General features: G+C 43.0%; 1 protein-coding gene and 1 long non-coding RNA gene across 5 annotated transcripts in view; one reads left to right on the top strand and one right to left on the bottom strand.

The window, feature by feature from the left end:
* Positions 1-14,347, bottom strand: part of CALCOCO2 (calcium binding and coiled-coil domain 2) — a 22,757-nt gene extending 8,410 nt beyond the window's left edge. Inside the window, exons 1-6 of one of the 4 annotated variants that reach the window (XM_049702542.1) lie at positions 14,215-14,347; positions 7,016-7,205; positions 2,556-2,658; positions 2,267-2,400; positions 1,330-1,455; positions 350-438 (exon numbers count right to left, since the gene is read on the bottom strand). In XM_049702542.1, coding sequence (XP_049558499.1) covers positions 350-438; positions 1,330-1,455; positions 2,267-2,400; positions 2,556-2,658; positions 7,016-7,195 — 632 coding nt within the window. In that variant the 5' untranslated portion in view covers positions 7,196-7,205; positions 14,215-14,347. Of the gene's footprint in view, positions 1-349; positions 439-1,329; positions 1,456-2,266; positions 2,401-2,555; positions 2,659-6,438; positions 6,557-7,015; positions 7,206-14,195 lie in introns of those variants that run through there. The other 3 variants (XM_004282658.4, XM_033411129.2, XM_049702543.1) reach the window with 3 other exon arrangements.
* LOC125962193 (uncharacterized) lies at positions 6,482-19,968 on the top strand. The gene is made up of 4 exons (XR_007473693.1): positions 6,482-6,586; positions 16,633-16,744; positions 17,807-18,000; positions 19,781-19,968. It is a non-coding gene; the product is annotated as an uncharacterized LOC125962193 (long non-coding RNA).

The raw sequence follows: 19,968 nt of genomic DNA, 5'->3' as shown, positions 1-19,968 counted from the left end.
AATACTGATCCTAGGTCAGCTCCCCCAGACCTTAAACGATTTAAGGCTGCCTTGGCCCTAAGCCTGCAGAGTTATTTTTAAATCCACTAGTCTCTTCTTCAGTCCTATTTTGGCTTCCTGACCTCAAACTGCAAGTGTTCAATACTTAACGCTAATACTTGAATTCAGGTCATTTGTCCTTACAATTCTGATACTAATTCTCTAACCTAGAATCAAAGAGCTCATGAATCAAAGAAGGAGAATCATACCTATCACTGTCATAATAGGAAGACTGTTCTAAAATCTAATCGGACCCTGCCTAAGGGTGTCTATAATACAGCAGCTCCTCCCATTCAAGAGTCACACTCACTGAAGAAGCTCTGTCTCCCAACAGTCCTTCTGCTCTTTCATTGTCTGTTCCAATTTCTTATTGATGCTCTTTAGGGTTTCTAGCTCCTCCTGTAGATTGAAACATCAAAGGGACTTAACATTTCTAAGACAGTGTTTAGTATCTCAGGCAGCCAACAAATATTTATTGAGCACTTATATGTCAGGCATATAGCATGACACAGCAGTGAATGAAATATCCAAGTAAAAGGAGTTCTATATTAAAATGTTCTTAATATGTTCTTTCCATATTAAAAATACATCTACCTTAGGAGTTTGGGATTAACATTATACACACTACTATATATAAAATAAATAACCAACATGAACCTACTGTATAGCACAGAGAACTATACTCAATATTTTGTAATAACCTATATGGGAAAAGTATCTAATATATATATATATATATATATATATATATATATATAAATATATATAAAAAAATAAAACTGAATCACTTTGCTGTACACCTGAAACTAACACAACATTGTAAATCAACTACAACTCAATTAAAAAAAGGAAGAAAAAATACATCTACCTAATTTCTCTTCTAGTGGAGCTTATATTTGTCCATTAATTCATTAAACAAATATTTACTGAGTGCCTATTACACACCAGACACTGTTCTGGCACTGCAGACACAGCAGTGGGCAAAATAAAGGTGCTTTTCTCCTAGAAACGTGCTGTCCAATTAATTCATGAAAGCCACATACATAATTTAAAAATTTTAGTAGCAACATTAAAACAAGTAAAAAGAAATAGATGAAATTATTTTACTAATAGTATATGTATTTAATTCATTAAATGAAAATATCATTTCAATATGTAAACAATAAAAAGGAAATCTCTAATATACTAAAATCTGTGCCAGATATTAGTATAAGGGCGTGAGATCACAAGAAAAACAGAAAATGATTCTGATCTCCAACCTCCAAGTTCACCTTTAACCAGCAGCCATACCTGCTTCTTCTGGAGCCTAGCCTGCATGTCTGCGTTCTGCTTCTGGAGGCTGACACAGCTGTCCTTCAGCTGCTTGTTTTCCCTGCAGAGCTCCTCGTTGTGCTGCTCAATCTCTTCCACCTCACCCTACGAAAGAACGTTCCATAAACTCATGTTTGGCCCTTTATAGCTCAATGGATATTCAAGTCCCTCTAGCAGAAAATTCCCATAGGCTGGGATGGTTAGGGTCTAGCTGATTCCCACTCACTGTAGTGACATCTGTGTACCCCAAGTGGAAGCAGCCCCTCAGTATGTAGGGAAGCGGGGTAAGAGAGGTGTGTCTGTATAATTGCAGCATTGAGGCTGCCATTACCAAGAAAGAAAGATAAACAAAATTAAGGCCACAAAAAGTTAAAAGGGGTAATTGACAAAAGAACAGAGTTTTTTCTTGCAAACACTTAATATTGTTTGTCTGTCCTCTCAGACTTAGCTCCTTGAGACTGGGACAGGATTTTCATTGATTCTTCACTACATCCCTAGTGCCTACCAGAGTGTTGGATGGAAGTAGGTGTCCTGTTAAATAACTGAGTAAGCAAATGAATCTGAGAGATACAAAGAAGAATATCTGGTGTGTCTCTCCTCAAAGGAGCTTATAAAATTTACTATGGTGATAAGATGTGCAGATGACAAAAATTAAGTAACTGGGAAAGTTAAATAACTGAATGTCAACTGAGTTACAGAAGTTTTCGAGAAAGGAGAAATCACTTATTGTTATGATTCTTGTTAACATTCCTAAGTCATTCCCTTAGGAATGGTGGGTTTGAATGGGTACTGTATAAAATTTTCCCAACAGTTAACTGTTAGACATTCAATAAAGGCTTACTGACTAAAATTCTACCCTATCCTGGAATTGCTACCCTTAGCGGCAGGAAGGGATTGAGATGAGATGCTTACAGACCTGAGTGGTAACAACCAGGATGTCCTCCTCATTTTCTGGACAGAACTGGAAAGGGATACTTGCCCCCCGGACCACACCATCCTGATCCACATAGCAGAACTGGTAATACTCATCATCCTTGGGCAGGTAATAAGCTGAAAACAGAACATGATTTTTAATCCAAAATAAGGTCTATTCAGAAAACTAAAAATCCGGAAGTCTTTTATCTACCCAGAAAGCTCAAGCTCAAGGGAATTAATTAGTCTTGGCTGCTAGCTGTCTTCTACCTTTGATCCAGTATTTTTCTCACCTTTGAACTGGACCTCCTGCTGTTTGGGAGATTTGCTGTTTAGGTCAACAGGCAAAGTAACCCACATGAAGGTGTAGTACTCACGGGTTGTCTTCCATCCCACCTGCAATGACAAGAGGCTCTTGTTCAGCATCTGAAAGCGCTCAGGTTTGGGCCACGTCTTCGTAAAATGCACTTTTTGTTATGTTGATTTTACAATAGAGTAAGTTCATTATGATAAGATCTACCCACAATGGATCAAATCTTGTTTTTTGACTTATGATAACTATATATACAATTAAAAACTGGTATGCACACACACAGTCTAAATTACTTGTCTTAGAAGGAAACAAAAACTGGCCATTCAACACCCAGGACAAGAGTTCCAAATATTGTATCTCCAAGTCAGACATAGAACCGAGAGTGATGGGGAAAAGTTGTGGGATTGTGAACCTTGATCCCGCTATTTTCCTACAACAGTGTTCTTGGAACCTCTTAATCAGAAAGCACTTCTGATCTGCCCTCTCCACTGGTTCGTCCTCTCCTGTGTCCAATTCAGTCTTGTCACCTATACCAACCCGGTTATATCACTGCGTTTAAAAGTGCATTTTATTTTATTTATTTATTTATTTATTTTTGCGGTACACGGGCCTCTCACCACTGTGGCCCCTCCCATCACGGAGCACAGGCTCCAGATGCGCAGGCTCAGCGGCCATGGCTCACGGGCCCAGCCGCTCCGCAGCATGTGGGATCTTCCCGGACCGGGGCACAAACCCGTGTCCCCTGCATCGGCAGGTGGACTCTCAACCACTGCGCCACCAGGGAAGCCCCTAAAAGTGCATTTTAAAAATAATGTGTGTGTTGGGGTTGGATGCAAGAGTGTTCTTAGACTATGAGGTACCAGATAACTGAGTCCAATCTGTAGAGTTTTCTTTCTTCAGTGTTTTTCTTAATGCATGTTTAATGAAGGCTTTTTGGTGATAAAGATAACAACAATCTGGTAGTCATAAAGGCCCCTTCTAGGTATGGAATGCAGTAAGTCATAAGATATAAGGATACTGTAAACTATGCCTCAGAGCAGAAAGCTGGCTAAGTGGAAAACATTCTCACTAAATGTGAAGAGGGGTAAAAGACGGCTCAAATCCTATCTGGAAGATGAGAGTACACCGGAGAATAGAAAAGGAGCCGTGTGTCTTCAAGGGGAGAATACTCAGCAAATAAGCAAAATTACATTTATTGCCATATTGTGACCCTGCCTGAGCCCAGTGGGAAGAAAAAGAACTAAAAATAAATTCCATGTTCATATACTAAGGAATCAGAGCAGGGTTGAAAAGGCTGTAAGTGCATCACACATACTAGGGCATGTTTTAGTGTCTCATTAACACCCACACCATTGCTGTAAGCACCTCTGGGCCACTGAAACCTGTGGAGGTACAGGAAGCAGGAATTTTATGGAGTCTTCATTCACATCCTGGAGTTTCTTAATGCACTGTGACCAAAATATCATCTAGGAAGGCCTAAGAATTACTGCTGCCTTGGAACAAGGAAGCAACTTCTAGCCACCTGCGATTTCTGTCCTTGGCTCTTCCAACTGAGCAGTCCTAGTCGCAGCCTGCCTCTTGTGCTATGACATCTCCCCTCCCCGGAACCTTGGAACATCGCATAAATGCCCGGGTAAAGGAGAGTATGGAGCGCAGGGCTCCACGTTGAAGGAAGAAAAGCTAACTCCCATCCACTTTAGGCTTTATCACTGGTGGTAGCTTTCACTCTATGGAGAAGATGTAGCATATTGCACGTGCAGAAACATTTTGTGAGGGCCTACTTGGTGCTGGGAACCAGCGGTGTTAGGGCAAATGAGGAGTTGAGGGGTATGATTAAGACTACACTGCAAGAACACCAGGAGCACTTTAGAAGTGAGCTAGGAAGTACACAACTTTACAGTCAGCCCTTAATTCTCTAACTGACCATCTGTTGTTCAAAGGAATTCAGCAGAAAAGAGGAAGAAAAGCAGAGGTTTGGGAGTCAAACAAACTTGCTTCACCGCTAGGAGACCTTGGGAAGGTCACCATCTTGAGTACATTCACTTTATTCATCTGTGCACAAGCAATACTACTACTTACCTCAGGGGGCTGCTGTGCTGTAAGGATTAAATTAGAAAACACAAACACACACAAACACAACACACACACACACACACACACACACACACCCCTCATCAAAGACCTAGCACATCATATGTTCTCAAAAAGTTTGTGTTCTCTCTTTATTAGTCTTAAACTTTGCTTACACACTTTAGGGTAGGTGTTCAAATCAACAGCTTTGTGACAATGAACATCAGAGGCCATTCTCTGGGTTAACCACAATTTCCTTATTGTGGTACGCAATACCTCTGAAATGAATGAAGTATAGATGCATTTAAAAACAATGCTTTTAAACATTTGTTTTTAAAAAGAATTAACACTTTCGGGACTTCCCTGGTGGTGCAGTGGTTAAGAATACACCTGCTGGGCTTCCCTGGTGGCGCAGTGGTTGAGAGTCCGCCTGCCGATGCAGGGGACGCGGGTTCATGCCCCGGTCCGGGAAGATCCCACATGCCGCAGAGCGGCTGGGCCCGTGAGCCATGGCCGCTGAGCCTGCACGTCCAGAGCCTGTGCTCCGCAACGGGAGAGGCCACAACAGTGAGAGGCCCACGTACCGCAAAAAAAAAAAAAAAAAAAAAAAAAGAATACACCTGCCAATGCAGGGGACATGGGTTCAAGCCCTGGTCTGGGAAGATCCCACATGCCACGGGGCAACTAAGCCCGTGCACCACAACTACTGAGCCTGCACTCTAGAGCCCGAGAGCCACAACTACTGAGCCTGCGTGCCACAACTACTGAAACCCGTGCACCACAACTACTGAAGCCCGCGCACCACAACTACTGAAGCCCGTGTGCCTAGAGCCCGTGCTCTGCAACAAGAGAAGCCACTGCAATGAGAAGCCCACACACGGCAACAAGAAGTAGCACCCGCTCACCGCAACTAGAGAAAGCCCTCGTGTAGCAATGAAGACCTGACACAGCCAAATAAATAAATAAATAAATAAAAATAGGGCTTCCCTGGTGGCGCAGTGGTTGAGAATCTGCCTGCCAATGCAGCGGACATGGGTTCGAACCCTGGTCTGGGAAGATCCCATATGCTGCGGAGCAACTAGGCCCGTGAGCCACAACTACTGAGCCTGCGCGTCTGGAGCCTGTGCTCCACAACAAGAGAGGCCGCAATAGTGAGAGGCCTGCGCACCGCGATGAAGAGTGGCCCCCGCTCGCCGCAACTAGAGAAACCCTCGCACAGAAACGAAGACCCAACACAGCCAAAAATAAATAAATAAATTAATTAATTAAAATAAATAAATAATAAATAAATAAAAAGCATAAGACTCTCATCTGTTTTAGAGTGAAGTCCTCACTGGAAGTTGCTCCGGCTGTCCCTCCGGTTGTCCACTACCCCCACCTCTAAACACCAGCCTTGTTACCTACAGCTTCCATCGTTCTATCACTTAGCTTGGAATTCCAAACAATTAAGGAGAAGGAATTCGATGAGGAAATGTGAATTAGCATCAGCTCCTACACAGTGCACTCAAGAACGATGTCTGATTTTAGGATGAACAGCATTGGTAAACAAGCACATGACATACTGAGGTGTCAAAACAAAGGTCACTTATGTTGGGACTCAGCAGTGTAAGTTACTTACGTTTGACCTTTATCTCTGTCTCTGTAAATAGGACGATTTGTCATTATGGTGTGTGAGTGAGTGAATGAGTAAGAGTGTGGATGTGTGTGTTTGTGTGTGAGGGGATGTCAGAGACAGAGATACAGAGGGGGAAAGAAGAGGAGCTAGACAGTAAGTTGACTATAATAAAAAGTACCATTTCTGTACTTGAACTGACAGGGCGATTAGACACTGGAAGAGGAAACCGAGGGAGCTCATAAACTTTCCGTTCTTGGAAATCTTCACAAAGAAGCAAGACACGCTTATTCAGGAACAAACTTCTTGGATGCAAGATATAGGACAAGGTAAATTTTCAACATCCTTTCCAGATTTGTAATACTTATATTAAAACAAATTAAACACTGTACTAAGTAAGCAAGTGACGTTTAAATTCACAGAAATTATATAAGGGGCCACCTACCCCAGTCAAGTCATAGATGAATATTTCAAAATAGGATAATTTAAAAAACATTTACATTTGGTCTTTGAAAGTATAATAAAACTTGTGGATTGTATGATTTGCTATCTTATTTTAGCTTAAGACTGAAATTAAAATTTGAGTCCTACAGCACATGCTGGTGTGTGTAGGGAGAAGTGCTAGGGAGCTTAGTTTAGGATTTTAACATTGGCCACACATATATGCAAAATGCTTATAATACAGAGACAGACACACACTCAGGTAACTAAGATGAACCTCTAGTTCCCAGTCACTTGGTACTAAATTAAGCACTTACTCTAAAGATGCCAATCCAATCCTTTCGACGGGGAATGAAATGCTGGGTGAGGGTGTAATAGCATGTGATGTCCCCTCCAGGGACGTAGAACTTCTCCACACTGTTAAAGATGACCTGAGAGAAATGACAGTGGTCCAGCAAGACAGCTGATGTGGGGGGATCTTCTACTGTCTCTTCCATGGTAGGGGTCCTGTTATGAGATATGGGATAGAATAAGGCTCAAAAAGGGTTGTCTGAAATGCTGGAAATTTCTGGGCTCTCACCCAGGAAACATTCAGTTCGGGGCCAGTCAGTTAAAGCAAAAGCCTGACAAGTATTGAGAGCACACAACTTGCTTTCGGTTTCACTATGAGCCACTTTGCATTCATAACTTCCTGTGCTATAAGAATTTTCTGAGTCTCTGTGACCTCTTCACCACAGGCACCACCACCCTCACATACCCTTGTTCTCTGCTCACATCTAGTTTGCTCCCCTTCCTCTAAATGCCTTAAGTAAGGCAGCCTAGAGGTTCCTGAGCTGGGAACTGTTAAGACTTAGATTCTAGATTTTTCATTCCAACAAGCCCTATGACTTCTGGAATGTCAATTTCTCTAGATTTCAGCTTCTCTATTCAATTTCATTTATCCTGTAATTATCGGGTCCTTCTATACATTAAGGCACTCTGCTAGGAGCTGGGGATGGGTGCAGAAAGAAAGATAGGGATGAGAGAAGGAGATTATTTGACATGCAGTGGTGACGAGCATGGGTTCAGAAATCAAAATGTTGGAGTTCAAATTCCAGCTTCATCACCTATTAAACGCATGCCCTTGGGTAATTTACTTAACTGGACTCTGTGCATGGTTCCTCATCTGTAAAATGGGGCTAATAACATCTACCTCATTCTTTTTTTTGTGAGCATTAATTGAAACACAGGCATACCTCGGAGACATTGCAAGTTCAGTTCTAGACCATCTCAATAAAGCACATACCTCAATAAAGCAAGTCACACAGTTTTTTTGGTTTCCCAGTGCATATGAAAGTTATGTTTACACTATACTGTAGTCTATTAAGTGTGCAGTAGCATTATGTCTAAAAAAATGTACATACATTAATTGAAAAATAATTTATTGCTAAAAAATGCCAAAGACTTCCAAAAGTAACATCAAAGACCACTGATAACAGAGCACCGTAACAAATATAATAATAATGAAAAAGTCTGAAATATTGTGAGAACTATCAAAATGTGACACAGAGACATGAAGTGAGCAAATGCAGTTAGAAAAATGGCGCCAACAGACTTGCTCAAGGTAGGGTTGCCACAAACTTTCAATTTTGTAAAAAAAATAGTATCTGTGGGCTTCCCTGGTGGCGCAGAGGTTGAGAGTCCGCCTGCTGATGCACGGGACATGGGTTCGTGCCCCGGTCCGGGAAGATCCCACATGCCGCGGAGCGGCTGGGCCCGTGAGCCATGGCCGCTGAGCCTGCGCGTCCGGAGCCTATGCTCTGCAATGGGAGAGGCCACAACAGTGAGAGGCCCGCGTACCGCAAAAAAAAAAAAGAAAAAATAGTATCTGTGAAGCAGATAGGTATGCCTACAATGTGCAGTGTCTAGTCCTTAAATCAGTACCTGCCATAGAGCAGGCAATTCACACAAAGTAAAGGCTGAGTGACAGAATAAAGCACGTGCACAAAGTCTGGATAAAGAGAGGGTTTTACAGATGTTAGTGACTATTACGTTTGTGCTTCTTTTCTTTTCCGTCAGTCTTTGCCCTCAAAAGAGTCCCAATCCGATATGGAGGTTAGATGAGAATTTAAGTGACTGCCAAATAAGTGCAAAATGCTCTTGGGTTCAAAAGAGAGAGAAATGAAACTGGTTAGGAAAATGAAGAAAAGCTTCGAGGAGTGAGTAGAATCCTAGATAAGCCCTCAAGGAAGATTAGAATTCTGACAAATGTGTTTGGGGGTGAGGAAATTCCAGATGAACGAAGCAGCATGCATAAAAGCAAAGAAACAGAAAAATGCAGCCCATGGAGGACAGCAAGCAAGTTTGGATTCCTAAAAATGGGGATAGTAAGCTGTATTTCACCTTTCTAGGTCATAGTACAGATAAAATGTGATCAAGGATGGGAACTATTGGGGAGATAAAAACAGCACACAAAAGAAAACAAAGTCTTTTGAATTGTCGGGACCTCAAAAGCCACATGCCTGTCTTCTAAATGCATTTAGTGAGTCTATGTTTCTCAACCCAGAGTTCTACTGGGAAATGAAAACAATACTGCAGCTCTACACAGCAGATGAAGAAAGGGCTGTACATTTGCAAATACTACTACATGGTATCTTACAAATTCAGCTGTTAGAACGTGTTGGAAGATTGTACACACACACACACAGACACACACACAGACACACAGACACACACACACACACACCCCTTAAAAAAAGAGTAAGTACAATAACCAGAAAAACACAGTAGCTCTTCTAGCTCTGCCCCACCCCACTTATTTCCTGGTTTTATTTTGAACTCTAAGCTAACAGGCCTCCTCTTCCAGCTCCCCCAGAAGTCAATTTTTTCACAGAGAAGGTAAGAGAACTTTGAGGCACTGAACTGTCTGTTCTCGAGACTGAGCTAAGGAACTAAGAAATGTACTAGCTTTCTGGTTTGTGACACAGTTTGGCCACATCCTCAACCTCAAACCTCAGATCAGTTTTTCTAAGGAAGAAAGAGGTCACATTCCAGTCTAGGCCAGTACTTGTTCCTCATGATAAGCTGTTGACTACTGATCTGTTGGATGCTGTGGGAGGTTGGGCAGGGAGATTTCTCAGCTCGCAGACCCCCTGTCTTTCCTAGTGGTCTTCAGTCACACTGAGGCCAGCATAGCCCCTGTGTCCTAAGCCTGGAGCACCATTTATCTGAGCATGTGACTTAATCTGTCCTTTACTGTGGATCATGAGAACACTCAGGAAAGAGTGAATTCGGGGCCTGTCTCTCAATTAGCCTAAATACCATCATACTCCCTGTTCTTTTCCTTCATAACACTATCACCACTACATACACAACAGAACACCTAGCCCATAGCAATCACTTATTGCTATGTACTCATAGTACTTACTCACTGAATAAATGAATGAATAAGATACATATGCAATTCATCAAAAAGTGAAAGGAAGCGGCTTTGTAGGTAAACAATGCTGTGAATGATGGAGGGGCTGATTATTGTCTTTAGCCCTGCTCTTAACTTGTTGGGTACCTTTGGAGAAGCTGTTTCTCAGCTTTCTCTTTTCTAAAATAGGGTGAGGCGGGAGTTCCCTGGTGGCCTAGTGGTTAGGATTCTGGGCTTTCACTGCTGTGGTTCGGGTTCAACCGCTGGTTGGGGAACTGAGATCCTGACAGAATCTCACTGAAGAAAGGACAGCATACACACACAAAATGACATGAAAGAGCTCATATTCTGAGGCCTGAGTGCACAGCCAATGGAACCTTCATCTCTTGTCATTCATCTGAAAACCTAACATCTGTCTGGAAAAGTCAACAGCCTTGGTTCCTTGCTTATCAAAAATATAAGAGACTCCATGAAGTTTTCCATTTCAGAGACCTCATTACATTCCCAGAAGGACTCAGGGGACACCCAATGGCACTCCGGGTGTTTGGAACTCAATCATTCTTGAAATAAAAAACTCTTCTGCCAAGACTGCAGAAGGGTTTGAGGAGGTAGAGTGAAGAAAAATAGTGGCTTTTCTGCTTCTTACCAAAGCCGACGACTTTTAGAAAAGGCCATGGGTAAACCTAGAGCATAACCATGTCAATCTACACTGGGTCAGTGAGGAGGTACCTCATTCAACTTTTCCTGGAAGGAAGCTATCTACTGATTTTTAAGGTCAGTGATCCTTAAAGCTTATCCTCCCTCCCAGCGATAAAATTCCCTGGGAGAAATGGGCTCCAACAACGGCTTGGGAAATTGTCTTTCTGACAAAGCAGTCTAGAAATGACTGTTTGTGGCGGGGGCGGGCAGGAAGGATGCGGAAGGAAAATTAGAATGATTTAAGCATCAGCTCCCCTCTTTTAACCACTCTTCCCACTATAGAACCTGTCCACCATCCACTTCTAATTCTGGCAATATCCACAGAGACAAGGAAGAGAGAAGAAATACAAAAAGAGCAAATGTTAAATTTAGAAACCTAGAGTCATTAAAAAGCAGTGGGATGAATTAGGCTCCCCAGAAGTCATGGAATGGTATTCCACTTAATTCCTTACTCCTACCCTCAAATCAAAGACTGGCCATATAACGAGTGACCAGGGAAAACAAATAGAAAATTTTAAAAACAAACCATCAGGGCTTCCCTGGTGGCGCAGTGGTTGAGAGTCCGCCTCCCGATGCGGGGGACACGGGTTCGTGCCCCGGTCCGGGAAGATCCCACATGCCGCGGAGCGGCTGGACCCGTGAGCCATGGCCGCCGAGCCTGCGCGTCCGGAGCCTGTGCTCCGCAACGGGAGAGGCCACAACAATGAGAGGCCCGCGTACCGCAAAAAAAACCAAAACCAAAAACAGAAAACAAACCATCAAACGTGGGAAAATAATGCAGAGATTCCACAAACTGTCAGAGGCACTTTAGTTGGACTCTGACACAGTTGCTACTTTTTCTTTTTTTTCAGCTCAGTTTCCAAAATGATGAGGGTCCTCAGAGGAGGCAGGCAATAATAGGCAATATATCTTAAAATGAGTCTCCCGAACTGGCTCCTGGCTTCTAAGAAAACCTGACACATTTTCATCTAATGAGCTTCTCAAGCCTAATACAGTACTCCCAGGACTGTTCCATGAGGGCATAGATTCTCCTATATTCTCCTGAAGGAACAAGAAGCCAGTTCTACTCCTGCTCTTTCTTGAATCTGTAAACTACGCTGATACGCTTTTTAGCAGAATAATTGAAAAATGTTAAGCTTTGTCTTTTTTTTTTTTTTAAGCTTTCTGGTTTAGGTTCTAACAGTGCAAATATTCAACCAAATCAATTCACCAATTTTCCTAAAGCTTTTTCCTCATGTGTGCTGAACCACAAAGAATAACCTTATAAAACGACAGCAACAAAAACTAAAATTCTAGCACAAAGAATGCCCAACATTTTTACATTCGCCTTTTATACCAGTGGGCACATGTTTCAAGAGAAGTGAAGACTATAGATTATAAGTTTCTCTGGATCAGTTCACAGAAGGAAACCAAATGAATCCACAGCCGAGAGAGAAATGCCAATCAGTTCTTCATTTGGGAATAGTAAAAACAAAAATAAGTAAAAACTAAACACACATTCAACCTAATCCCTTCATCCTTCTGCTTACTTAAGTTTCTAAACTACTAGCAATTAGCAAAATGGACAAACTGATTTGAGTTCCACTCCCCCTGGCCCTGGAATAGATGCTTCCACAAAACTACCCTTTCGAGAACACTGACAATAGATATTATGGATGTGTAGATGGCCCTGAGATGGGGAGCAAAAGCACAGACACATAGTCACTGGTCCTCAAATTATGAGAGCCACTTGCTCTAATCCGAATTTTCCAAGTTCATTCCAGTTCCTTACCTAAAATCTTTCTAGTGCCTTAAGTAAATTTTGTACCCCCAGGAGACTTTTAATACCTAATTCAGTAACAACTGTTTGGATTAGCTGCCGGGCTTATTCTAAGCAGCCTTCATCCCACATACCACAACACCACAGTGCCAACAGTACTAGGGAAGAACAGAAAAACTGTTCTGGGCAACCAGGAGAAACTGCGAAAAGCTCCAAGCTGTGGACTAAATCTCCATTTTATTCCATTTTACTTTACTGAGATTTTATACTTTTTCTGTGAAAAGGGTGATTCTGCTAACCCTTGAAGTGACCTGGGTAGTGACAGTGTTTGAAGTGTAATAGAAAGGGGACTAAGCTAGGAGCCAAGGCACCTGGGTTCCTGTCTTAGTTCTGCCACTAACTAGCTCTGAGATCTTGGCCAAGTCACATTACCTCTTTTTAGGCCTCAGTTTCCTCATCCGTAAAACACACGGATCAGGCAAGAAAATCTCTAAGGAACTTTCCAGCTATAATGATGATCCCAAGTGAAGGAAAAAGGAAATGAAAGAGTTTAACTGTCTTTTCATCTAAGAAAATGAGGAAGCATGGTATTATATTAATAAGCACAGTCAAAAATTTTAAAGAGCCCTATTTGTACTATCTGACTCCAAAGACCACATGACTTGTGTTACGTAACTCTTACTACCTTTCTTAGGGTCCTTCCCACTCCACAGCTGTCATTTCTGCAAAAGGGTAGAGTTTCAAATAGAGGCCCTCTGAAAGTATCGGTGAAAGTCACTCACCTGGATATTCCTTAATCATGTGCTCTACACAGTCTACAAAGACCTATTGTATTAAAAGTCTTTTGCTTTTAACAGTTTTTGCAATAGTGGAGATGTTATAATACATAGCTTTTGTATTATTCTACTCAGCTCCAACCATGGCCACTTGTTGGCTTACATCAGAAGCAAAGAATCCAAGTGATAGAAAAAAGTTTAAATGTCCAGGAGGGGTTGAAATCATAATAAATTAGAGTGGGAACATTAGCCCCAAACTAAATTGGGGGTGGGGGAAGATGGGGGGGGATGGTGGGGAGGGAGGGGCCACCGGAGATCAACGGTAAAGAAGCAGGTCACCGCACCCCAAGTGCTCTTTCTTCTCGGTCGTCTAGAACATCTCCTCCAATTACAAACGGCCTCAACTGAAGGAAGGGGGCTTCAGGGATCAAGACGGGGAAATTGAGGCCCAAAGAGAAAGTAACTTGCCTAGGGTGACTGGGCAAGGTCCGCCCTCGGCCACAGCCACCAATGACGTCAAGCACGGGGATTAAGGAACCAACACGACCTCGGCCAGAGAGGCGGGGGCATGACGTCGTGACTTCAAGACCCTCACTCGGGTCAGAGGATTCCTTCTGCCCCAGGAGCCGCCCACCCGGCCCCGGGCACTGAATCCCTACCCTCCTCGGGGAAAAAACTGCCCTCAACCCTCCAAGGCCGCGGAGGAGCTCCAGGGGCCCCATGACGCCACTCTCACGGTCACCCTAGAAGGATGGAAGGAGGTGAAAACCGAAACCAGCCGCACCACTGCCCGCCCATGGCCCTTTCTCAGGACTGGATGTGTGAAGTCGGGGAACCCGAGGGCCCAACTGTCCCTAATTGCCCACCTTCACTCCAGGGACTCACCAGGGGCTACAGCCAGCGGCGGCGCCACAGCAACAGGGCGGGGAAAGGGACAGGGGCGGGGCTGAAAACCCAGGGCAGAGCGGTCCCGTCTGACCCCGCCCGCTACGTCGTAACGGTCAGCAAGCCCCGCCCTCACCGCGGTGCTTTTGGGGACTTGTAGTGTTTAGGTGACTGCGCCCCAGGGTTGCTCTGCAGCCCTGTATGGTTTTCCCCAGTCTGGAGCAAAGATCACATTCCAAGGAGCCTACTTCTTTCCCTAGAAAGAGCCATTTACCTTCCTTTAAAAAAAATTTTTTTTTTCCTTTAGACCTGAGTGAAAGCTCCGTACATTTGAAGGACCATTCAGAGGTCATCTTCATTTTTCTCCTGCTCCACGTAATACTTCACTAAGAGTCTTATAGATGAGAATCTCTTTGTCATTTAATCATGCCTCCCACTTGCCCCTAAAGGAGACCCAGCAACCCCCCTGGGTAGCCCAGTTTGTGTTTCATCATTACCCCTCCAGAAAGAAATTATTCTTTAGTGTTAACTCTGTTAATGTAGTGCTCTTCCTAATCGGAGTAAGAATAAACTCAGCAAGAACCCTGCTAAGTCAGTTTAGAGAAAATTCCCCACCCTTGATATCTGATCAAACCCTGACCTGCCTTCAGCAAGAATCCTGTAAGTAGGTTTAGCAACAATTCCCTCACCCTTGATGTCTCCTCTTAGTAATTTTCTATCCACTTGTCCTTATTGTATTTGGAGTTGAGTGCAATCTCTCTCCCCTATTGCAGTAGTCCTGGTTAAAGTCTCTTTTACTGTTTTATCAAGTGTCAGGATAATTATTTCTTTTTTAAAAAAATTATTTTTATTTTTGGCTGCATTGGGTCTTCATTGCTGCACACGGGCTTTCTCTAGTTGCAGCGAGTGGCGGCTACTCTTTGTTGCAGTGCGCAGGCTTCTCATTGTGGTGGCTTCCCTTGTTGCGGAGCACGGGCTCTAGGCGCAGGATTCAGTAGTTGTAGTACTCGGGTTCAGTAGTTGTGGCTCGCGGGCTCTAGAGCGCAGGCTCAGTAGTTGTGGTGCATGGGCTTAGTTGTTCCGTGGCATGTGGGATCTTCCCAGACCAGAGCTTGAAGCCGTGTCCTCTGCATTGGCAGGCACATTCTTTTTTTTTTTTTTTAATTTATTTATTTATTTGTGGCTATGTTGGGTCTTTGTTGCTGCGTGCAGGCTTTCTCTAGTTGCAGCGAGTGGGGGCTATTCTTCATTGCAGTGTGCAGGCTTCTCATTGCGGTGGCTTCTCTTGTTGCAGAGCATGGGCTCTAGAGCACAGGCTCAGTAGTTGTGGCACACGGGCTTAGTCGCTCCACAGCATGTGGGATCTTCCCAGACCAGGGCTTGAACCCGTGTCCCCTTCATTGCCATGCAGATTCTTAACCACTGCGCCACCAGGGAAGCCCTGGCAGGCGTATTCTTAACCACTGTGCCACCAGGGAAGCCCAGGATAATTATTTCTTAACACTGAACATGCTGTCTATGGAAGGTTAAATTCAGAAGTGCCCCTTCTCCAAGGAGTAGCATCTGTCTAAATCTGGAGAGAAAGTTTTCCATGTCATCTAACCAGGGATTTTTGCCCCTGAAGCCACTTGAGGTTTCAGGCAGGAGAATGAGCATTCTTAATCCTGCCTTCTCACAAGACTGGTGGCACTCAACTGAGATGAAAGGATGGTGGGAAATGATGAGTAAACCTGGGAGTGGGGTTTCTACTGAAAGTTCAGATCACCTTCTGAGTTACCAAAATAATACTCTTCCCTTTAAAACTCTATCTACAGGGGTGACCTTAGAATCTTGGATATATTTCCATTAATTCTACTTATTAGCTTTCTTAAAAGCACTGAGAACTGACACCTCCTACACACACACAGCTTACTGTCTATGTTAATATGACAACTATTAACACTCTTGCCTGGAAGTTAAAAATGCAAATAAATCCATTGTTCATTTTAAGAACTTCCTAAAAGAACCATCAGCTTTTCAATAGGAAGTATCACTTGACAATTCTGTACACTCCAAGACTCTTAGAACCGCTGGCCTCAAAATCCTTGCTGTGCCCTCCAGTCCTAAAGTATTATATCATGACCCTTGCCCAATTCTAATCAAATCCTGCGCCCCCCGCACCTGCACTGAAAGATTCCCGCCCCCCCCACCCCGCCTCCAACCAATCTTCAAATTCTCAATAAATACTACTAATTTGTCCTGCCACCTGTCGGCCACTATTACAACTCTGTCAAGATACTAGTCTTCCTTACTGCAGTAAGAATAAACTCACTTTTGTCTTATCAATAGGTTGTTTTGTTGATAGCTTGGAGAGCTAAATTTGACAGCACAGAATAATAAAAAAAAGGTTAATTAGTCTGATTTACTTATTTCCAATAGAAGTGTCAAGGGAAGCCTGCAAGTACAACCCTTTATAACTGAATATTGAAGAAATGGGAATTTACATTCAGACCTACAGAGAAAATCTTCCACTTTTATCTTCAACTTCCAGGTATGGAGTCAAACAAAGACTGGGGATTGGGGTAATTTGTCTGTGCCTGACACAGTGGGTTATCTCATTTAATTCTTATAAGAGAAGCACTTTTATTATCCCCATTTTACAGATGATAAAATTGAGGCTTAGAGAAATAAAGTTACTTGCCCAAGCTCACACAGCTAGTAAGCGCCATTAGAAGGCTTTGAACCCAGCATTCTGACTCAAGTGTACTCTTAATCACTATACTCGCTATACTTTTCATGAGAGTTCAGTAATCCATAAGGGACGAAAAACACATAAATGAGTTTAATACCACGATATTGGCTTTAGAAGAGGAATTGACGTGGTGCTAAGATAGAAGAGAATTAATTTTTCCTAGGGGCAAGAAGGAAGGTTTCATAGAAGAGGTGTTAAAGAAAAAATTATTCTGAAGCCTGTTAAATGGTAAGGAAGACTTTATTCAGAACTGTTGCAATAGGAACATTAAAACAGGGGAGAGAGATTGTGCTCAGCTCCAAATACAATAAGGACAAGTAGGAATTTATAGCCATTAAGCAGAGTGAGGGGGGTCAGTAGATGAAAAATTACCAAGAGGACACACCAAGGGTAGTGGGGATTCTTGCTAAACTGACTAAGTAGGATTTTTGCTGAGGGCAAGCTAGGGATGGATCAGATCTCAGGGGTGGAGGATTCCCTCTAAATTGACTTAGGATTTTTGCTAAAACTGGACTTGGCAAGGATTAGACACAGAAGCCAAAAGTTGAGACCTAGTTGAGAAAAGTGCTCAGAGGCACCTAACTGGAGTTTGGTCAAAGAGACAGTCTTTGTCAGACGCTTGATTTATTTGAATAACAAACGTGGCAGGCAGAAAAAGTGATGGGAGAGAAATCTGAGATGGAGGGAGGGAGTGGTCATCTTCAGTGGTGCAGTCCTGTAGAATTCTCTGCGATGATGGAAGTGTTCGCTACTTGCACTATCTGATCCAGTAGCCACTTGCCACGTGTGGGTATCGAACACTTGAAATGTGGCTATTACAACTGGAAACTGGATTTTTTCTTTTAATGTAAATTTAACTAGGTCTACATGATCATTGTCCTGGCTAGTGCAGATCTGCAGCATCTGGGCGGCAGGGGTGTGGACTTTGGGAAGGAGAAGGTGCCCAAGTAGCTGCTGCTACTTTCACCTTTGCCCTCAGCTCCGGCCCTGCCCAGTCCTGCACAGTAGCAATGGCTCCTCTGGCCTTTGGACTCTCGACTCCATGGAAAAGGAAGGTGAGAGGAATTTTTATCCCTGAAGCTTGCTGTCTCTGTAACCATTTAGAGACTCTGCAATTTGATGACTTACAAAGCAGAGATAGCTTGTATGCCCAGGTTTGAGAAAGAGAAGGAATGAGTAATCAATGGGAAGAAGGAGACTATTAATTAGGTCAAGTATGGTATTTGATAAACTTCAGGAGAAAGAGGAACCAGGGACTTCCCTGGTGGTGCAGCCTGGGTTTGATCCCTGGTCAGGGAACTAGATCCCACATGCATGCTGCAACTAAGAGTTTGCATGTCACAACTAAGGAGCCCACATGCCGCAACTAAGACCTGGCGCAAACAGATAAATAAATAAAATTAAAAAAAAAAAAGAGAGACAGAAACAGGAACCAGGTATGCCTCAAATTAACCATGCGTTTCTAAAATGTTCTGGCAAATCAAATCCCCTACTAAGCACTTCAGGGGGTGTTAATATTTAAAGGTGCTTTGGAATGTCCTGTTAAAAATTTGTCAATAAAGATGTTAAAAAAAAATTGTGGAGGGATATATTTGTTTTTTAAAATTACTTTTTTTTTTTTTTTTTTGGCGGTACGCGGACCTCTCACTGTTGTGGCCTCTCCCGTTGCGGAGCACAGGCTCCGGACGCGCAGGCTCAGCGGCCATGGCTCACGGGCCCAGCCGCTCCACGGCATGTGGGATCTTCCCGGACCGGGGCACGAACCCGTGTCCCCCGCATCGGCAGGCGGACTCTCAACCACTGCGCCACTTTAAATAAACTAAAAAAAAAATTCCATAATCCCACCCATGTTTTTAAGACTGCCATCTGTAGAGAAAAATGTGTGTGTTGCACACCCTTCCTTTAATTAGCTGATTCAAATTGATTTCACGGGAATTATTTCACAATTCTGTAAATTTTAAGTAATTTGTGGACGAGTAATTTCTGACTTGTCTGACAGAGGCTTGATTGTTTTCCCTCCTTTCCTTGTGGAAAAAAATCAGTTTTACCTCTGCTTGCAATTCCTTTCAATATATATTTTTTAAGTATTTATTTATTTATTTATTTGGTTGCATTGGGTCTTAGTTGCGGCGCACGGGCTCTTCGTTGCGGCGTGTGGGTTTCTCTCTAGTTGTGGCGTGCAGGCTTAGTTGCCCAGCGCGTGTGGGATCTTAGTTCCCCAACCAGGGATTGAACCTGCATCCCCTGCAGTGGAAGGCAGATTCTTAACCACTGGACCATCAGGGAAGTCCCTCCTTTCAATATTCTAATGGAAGAAATTTTCACATATTGTGGTATGGGGAAATCATTCTGGCTTGTAGATGATTGAACTTGAATTTTATGCTAACTAAAACAGCCTGTTTGTGGCCTATCGAACATATATTATACATCTGTTTTAGTCATCAAAGAAAAGGTTATATTGACCCGAAGTAAAAAATGTCCATGTTAAAAATAAAAAGTAAACGTCTCCCTTCCTGGGACACCAATGCTGGAACTCCTTTGATGATAAGACTCCCTTCCCAGGTGTCAAGGCCATACTGCTTGCTGTGTATGTGCTGATCTGTTTTTTTTTTTTTTTTTTTAAACCTTGAAGGAATGTATCCCTGACTTTTTTGATGTTCTTTGTTCTGACAAGATATAAAACTGTGTTGAAAACCATGCTTCTCCAGAACAGTTCCTCAGAGATATCTGAGGGGCTGTGTCCTATGCTATAGTCCTCAGTTTGGCTGAACTACAACTCCTTTCTATTCCTATTATAGTTTGGTTATTAATTATTTACATCGACAATGCTTGGAGTTCTTGACAGGATATCAGAAAAACTGGCCTGAGGTCACGTGGATGTTACTTTGTGCTGGTGCTTGGTACCAAGCCCCCTGAGGAGACTCCCACCCTCCACCCCTGCTTCACAGCACTCTTCAGATGCTTTGGTGAGTTTTTCCTGATATCTGGATATCCTTTTATTAAGTAATGGTCTGTCACTTTTA

The sequence above is a fragment of the Orcinus orca genome, chromosome 19, assembly GCF_937001465.1.
Source record: "Orcinus orca chromosome 19, mOrcOrc1.1, whole genome shotgun sequence".
NCBI lineage: Eukaryota > Metazoa > Chordata > Mammalia > Artiodactyla > Delphinidae > Orcinus > Orcinus orca.
The sequence above is the reverse complement of the archived record's forward strand: the minus strand, read 5'-3'. Positions and strand labels throughout refer to the sequence as shown.